This window comes from Cebus imitator, unplaced genomic scaffold, assembly GCF_001604975.1.
Source record: "Cebus imitator isolate Cc_AM_T3 unplaced genomic scaffold, Cebus_imitator-1.0 Scaffold720, whole genome shotgun sequence".
Taxonomy (NCBI): domain Eukaryota; kingdom Metazoa; phylum Chordata; class Mammalia; order Primates; family Cebidae; genus Cebus; species Cebus imitator.
The window spans coordinates 571,202-577,424 of NW_016108035.1; the positions used below are offsets into that span (position 1 = coordinate 571,202).

A 6,223-nucleotide genomic window follows, 5' to 3' on the forward strand; every position below is an offset into this window, starting at 1 on the left:
GAGACGGGGTTTCACCATGTTGACCAGGATGGTCTCGATCTCTTGACCTTGTGATCCACCCGCCTCGGCCTCCCAAAGTGCTGGGATTACAGGCTTGAGCCACCGCGCCCGGCTGAATGTATAATTTTTAAAAACACAGTAGCTTCTAAAAAAGAAGCTGGACCCCCAGTGGCCTCCTCAACAACACCACCATCTACCTAAGCCAGGATGGCCTGCACCGCTCTAAGGATGGCAAGAGGCGCCTGCCTGCCGCTCGGTCACCATCTCTTCATCCACCTCCCACAGCAGAGTAGAGCCCAGCTTGGGACAGCCACACTGGGCCCTCTCCTGCTCCAGAGGTTGGCTTGAGGGGCCGCACTCTGAACACTGGACAACACAGGGTCTAGCGCCAATGCTTTACCTGTCGAAGCTTGCACAGCTCTGGCTAGCCCTGCCCACCAGCCGCCACCACCTCAAACAGCTGGTATACTGTTTAAGAAGAAACCAAATATTTCTTACCCCCGACGTGTTTTAACAGTTTCACCTGATCCACATATGTGGAAAAGCAGATCTGGCTGACTGAGGGATGCCCAAAACTGACAAAGAAGAAACTGATCTTCCTCAAGGAAAGGGACTGTTGTCCCTAAGTGACAGGGGAAACCTAGCAGAAATCCTATATGGACCTGGGCCAGATGCTCAGACCCAAGGGCACAGGGACACCCCTCCCCAACTTTGAGGGCTCATGAAGCACTGGGCCAAGGTAACAGGCATCATGATTAATCTGTCATGGCCCAAACAGGAAATGGCTCATCTAGGGCCACAAGCTCCTGGGAGACCAGGCAGGGCCCAGACTCACCCTGTGGAGTCAGTATGGAGCCCACAAGGCCAGACATCATATACAGTTGGTCCTACTCAGGTGGTGCCAGGCATCCCTGGGGACCCACAGGCTCCCAGCACTGGGCCTGACCTTCCTCCAACCCACCTGCTAAGCCTCAAAGCATGCTTGCTTGGCATCCCCAAAGACAAGCTGCTCCATCACAGCTGTGCCTGCCTTGAATCCTGTGGAGGGTGGCCAGGTCCACGCCTCCACATGCTGGCAAGGCTGGCCTGGAGCACACCATCCACTTGCCTGGGGTTGGGTAGATTCCCTGGCCAGGTCCCAGGAAGATTGAGATATACAAGTGCCCAGTCCCCAGGCTCTGCAGGAGGAAATAGCACCAGGGCTTGATGTGGGAGTTTCAGACATTTTTTAAAGTGTGAGAGTCCCGAAAGAATCCTTCATGACCCCCTGCCCCATATTCTGAAAGTGGGAAAGACAGGCCCAGGAGGGGAGAGAGTTGCCCAACAATTAGTGACACAGTGGCGCCGCATGGTCATCATCTTTAGATGCCTATAGCTGCCTCTCTTCAACTGTCAGACCCATCCATGCTTCAAGGACTCACAGGGCCCCAGCTCCCACCCCAAGCCAGGCTTCTTCATACCAACAGCAGACCACTAACACCACTCAGCCTCCTGAAAGGCCCTTTGGTCTCCCAGAGCCTCCCTTCTCCCAACAGCCTTCTGTTCAGAAATGGACACAAGGATGTTCTCAGGGGTTATCAGAGGAGCAGGAGAATCCCACACTTGCTTTAACCAACACCAGGACTTTTCCTGCTCTGGAAGCACACAATCAAGGAGGCTGGGTCTCAGCCTGCCCCCTGGTAACTCTGCAAAGGAACCTCCTGGAGGGTCCTCTACCAATCTCCCTGTTGTCCACTTCCTGCAGCTGCCCAGGTGCTGGGAACAGAGGCTCAGGCAAGTGAGAAGGCAGTAGGCAGGGGAACTTCCCAGGTAGAGGCATCCAAGCTTGAAGGGCAGGTGGGACTTCTAAGACGAAGGGCGAATGTGAGCACAGGAGAGGCAGGGCAGTCTCAAACCAGGCTGTAGGGGCCTGAGACAATGCTTAAGGCAGCCCTTGGGAGGTGGTAATGGAAGCCACTTGAGACCGAGCAGAGGATGGGGAGAGGCTGCAGGTGCAGCAGCAAGGAGATAGAGACCTGAGTGAGTCATGAGACTTAGACCACAGAAGACCTAGGAAGCACTTGCTGCGTGTTGGGTGCTGTACCCAGTCCAACACCCAATTCCACCCACATGCACCTCTCAAACCAAGGACAATGATGCTTGGCACTGTGGCACCAAGGTGGCATACCAAGGCAGTGAGGGTGTCCAGATATGCTCTCTGAGCCTGAGCTCAGGTGGAGTCAAGACTGTTCCCAGACCTCCCCATCACTGTCCCCTGACCATGAGGACCGCATGGGCACCTAACCTCATTCCACCTACCTACAGTCCCTGCCTGTGCCCTGGAGGCAGAAGCTGCCACCCCAGCACACCTGTCTCCTTAAAGCTGCAGCTGAGAACAAAGAGCCAAGTGTCCCAGGGCCATGGAAGACTAGGAACACCAGGTCACTGACCAAAGCCCATCTAATTCTCTTCCCCACCATTCCAGGGAGAGGAATGGAAAGGGCACAGTGGGAACGGGATACACATGGCCCTTACTGAGTCAGGTTCAAGAAATCACGATTAGGCAAAAATCAACCAGGGGACACCCTCCTCACTCGTGGCCTCAGCGAGCACTGTGCCATGTCAGCAGGACTGGCACTGTCTCCCCCTCCCCACCATGGGACCCTCCTCAGCTCTGTTCATAAACCCACACACTGGGACCAGCAGGCCAGTTTCCTTCCCTCAACAATTCTATTATCTACAAAGGCGGGGCAGGAGTCCAAGCAATTCCATTTGCTGCACAATTTGTTAGTAACTAAATGCACTTTAGCTCAAGAAATGAGGATTTTTAAAGAATTAAGGTGGTATACCTCTCTGTAGGAGAAAGAAAAAACCCTACAATTATTGTCTCCTTGAATCTTGCGGGGTTTTTTTAAAATAAAGAGTTAATATTTTCGGCCGGGCATGGTGGCTCACTCCTGTAATCCAAGCACTTCGGAGGCCAAGGCAGGTGGATTACCTGAAGTTGGGGGTTCAAGACCAGCCTGACCAACATGGTGAAACCCCCATCTGAAGGAAAAAAAACAGTTAATATTTTCAACTATAATACTGGCCATAATTAAATAGATTAGCAAGATCCTGTGTTGGCATGGGTGTGAAGAACAGGCATGCTGTTGATGGGGGCTGAACCAGTAGTACAAACTTTCTGGCAACATCTACTGAAACTGAAACGCTGATGCACATTCCTCTAGACTCTGCTAGGGACTCTGAGCAGCAACATTCCTATCCCACTTTACAAAGGGGAACTAGGTTCTGAACAGAGCAATAATTTATCCAAGGCCATGTGGCCAGTACATGGGGAAGCCAGGTGGTGACAAAAACAAGCAAGCCTAAAGATCACCCACAGAAACAGATACACCCCCTTCCTGATTCTGCTAGGGACTCGCCCTCCAGCTACATGCCACGAAAACGCCAAGATTCTTCACTGTGCCAAAACGTTTGTGTCAGAATTGCAAAAAGCTGACAAATGAAGGGCACACAAGTGGGGACAAGTTAGGTCAGCAACAAACCCTTCTCACAGAGAACACTGCCAAACCCAAGCTGTGAACAGTGATAGGGACTTTACAGGCTGCCCAGGAGCGGCTCCAGGAGCAGCTCATAATGCACTCCGTAGGAGGATGAGGGCTGCTTCTCTGTGTGCAGACGGAAACGTGCTCTAACAGATAGTGCTGCCTGCTGGAGAGGGTGCGCCCCACTACAGGAGACCACTCCCACTCCATATTCTCACAGTCCCCCGCCTCCTGGTCACATGACCCACCCTAAGATAGGGACTCTTGCAGGAGGGGCTGCAACTCACCCCTCTTGTAGCTCCAGAGCCACTGGAGCCTGGATTGCAGAAGGCCTCAGTACCTGTTGACAGACAACAGACTCGAGTCCTGAGGGTGATGGAGGACCCCACTCCCAATTGCCCAGGCTCAGACTGATACTGACTGAGCACCTGCTCTGCCCAGACATTGATTTAAGCACCTGCTTGGACTCATTCTCTCCTCTCCACAGACAGGGGTTGTACTGGTCTCCCCAGACAAGGGGGAGGCAAGGAAGGTTGCAAATGGTTTAGGCACCTAACTGGGCTGACTCGGAGCAGAGGTGCCAGGTGATAAGCCTGTAGACTAAGAGCCAAGGGCTCACCAGGACACAGTCAAGAGGGGAAGGGGGCACACTGTCAAGCTACACTCCTGACCCCACACCAGTCGTTTCCAAATACATGACCCTCATAACAATCCTTTCTGGGCAGGCAGTACTGCACTCCCATTTTGCAGATGGGGAAGCTAAGGCTCAGGGAGGGCCTCTACCCAAAGCCACATGACTTGCAAGGGGCAGAACCTGGATCCAAACCCTGGGGTATCCTCCCAGAAAGCAACGCCTGCAAACAGCGCTATGGAGTCAGGGAAGGAGAGAAGAGAAGTTGGGGAAGGACTGTCCAGACTGGCGGTCTAACCTCCTCTCCCCACAGTGGGAATGACACAGACCGCTGAGGTCTCCGGCCAAGGGGAACACAAACAGCCACAGCGAGGGGAAGGACCCGAGCCGGGGGGGGGGGGGGGGGGGGGGGGGGGGGGGGGGGGGGGGGGGGGGGGGGGGGGGGGCTGGACAGGAAGTGGGCCAGGGAAATCATGCTAGCTGGTGGGAGTACAATCCCGGCAATCAGGACAGAGCGCTGGGCCTGGGACCGGGGTACTGGGGCACCCATGCCAGGGGCAACCGCCATGTGCAACCCCGAGCCCCCACTCACTCAGGCCGCTGTCCACATCTCCCCACCTTGGAGACACTCATGAAAAAAGCAGAAACGCTCCCAAAGTAGCTGTGCCCAGAGAGGGGAAGTGATTTGCCTGAAGGTGACAGAGCCGCAGCCACCCAGACCCAGGCCCAGGCCCATCCTCAGTCTCTCCCAGAGGATCACCAGCATCCATAGCCTCAGCTTTCGGCTCAGCCACTGCCTTTCCAACCTCACCCCACACTCAGACACACCCGGAACAGCGACCACCGCGGAGCATCAGCCCTTACGACGCCCCGCCCCGCCCGGGCCGCCTAGGTCCGCACAGAAGCAGGCGGGCAGCCGCAGGAGGCGGCAGGGTGCCCGGACCCCTGCAGCAGCGGCGCCGGCAACGGCCAGGGAACCGGCCTGCTAGCCAAGACCGGGCCCACTCCCACAGGCTGCCGGGTTCCCCCGCCCTGGGCCCGCGCCCCCGCCGCCCAACCCCTGCCGGCTCGGCTTGGCAAGCTGACCTTGGTCGCCCCCGTGCCAGGGACGACGCCCACAGGCCCCGACGCCCACAGGGCGGCTCGGCTCACCTCCTTGAGCTGCTCCATCTCGCCGCGGATAGCCTCATAGTCCACCTCCAGCTCCTCGAACTGCAGCTTGAGCTGGTGCTTCTCCTCGAGCACCGCCAGCCCGTACTCGGCCGCCTGGATCTTCTCACGCGTGGTCTCTGCCAGCTCGTGGGATAGCCGCTTCACCTCGGCGCGCAGCCACTCAGGCTGCGCCTCCATCACCAGCCGCGCGTACTCCTCTTCCTCTGACGGCGCCGACATGGTGGCGGAGGGCCGAGCCGGCTCCCACCGAGGCTCTCGCAGGCCGGGCCCTCCTCAGCCGCCGCCGCCGCCGCCGCCGCCGCCGCTGCCGCCGCCGCCGCCCTGCCCCGACGGCCACCCGCCCGCGCAGCCGCTCGGCTCCTCCTCTCCAGCGCGCGGAGCCTGCTGGGGGATGGAGTCCAGCCCGCGCTCGGACTACGAGATCCATCGTGCCCGGCGCCCGCTCGACCCCAGGCTATGAGTGGTCCGCGCCTTGTGAGGGGCGGGCCCTCGGGCGCGGACACTGACGCCACCGCCCCCCAGGGAACTGTGGGGACTGTAGTCCCGCTCGCGCACCGACTACAAGGCCCGTCCAGCCCCGCGCCCACCCATCGCCGGCCGTGATTGGCCCGCGCCGCCAGCGTCAGAGCCGGATGCACCGGCGCCTTGCAATGCACCGGACTGCAGCCAAGTGGGCGCGGCCCCGCAGACTTCCCCGCACTCAGAGCCGGGGGTATCGCTCGCCCGCCGCTTCTTGCTCCCCCTTGTGCCTCCTGCAGCCGGCGGCCACTCGGGTGGCAAGGCGGCTGTCGGGAGGACCCCCCAGGCGGGGGCGGGGGCGGGGGCGGGCGGCAGGACTGAGCTCCCGACAGTGGGACGCACAACGCGCACAGAGCCCTGGAGACCGCGAGCG

The 6,223-nt window shown here is 58.6% G+C and overlaps 1 protein-coding gene across 2 annotated transcripts in view; it reads right to left on the reverse strand.

Moving 5' to 3' along the window:
* BICD2 (BICD cargo adaptor 2) overlaps positions 1-5,655 on the reverse strand; it is a 54,508-nt gene extending 48,853 nt beyond the window's left edge. For both annotated transcript variants that reach the window (XM_017519000.2, XM_017518999.2), the window contains exon 1: positions 5,311-5,655. In XM_017519000.2, coding sequence (XP_017374489.1) covers positions 5,311-5,550 — 240 coding nt within the window. In that variant the 5' untranslated portion in view covers positions 5,551-5,655. The remainder of the gene's footprint in view (positions 1-5,310) is intronic.
* Positions 5,656-6,223: the final 568 nt, after the last annotated feature.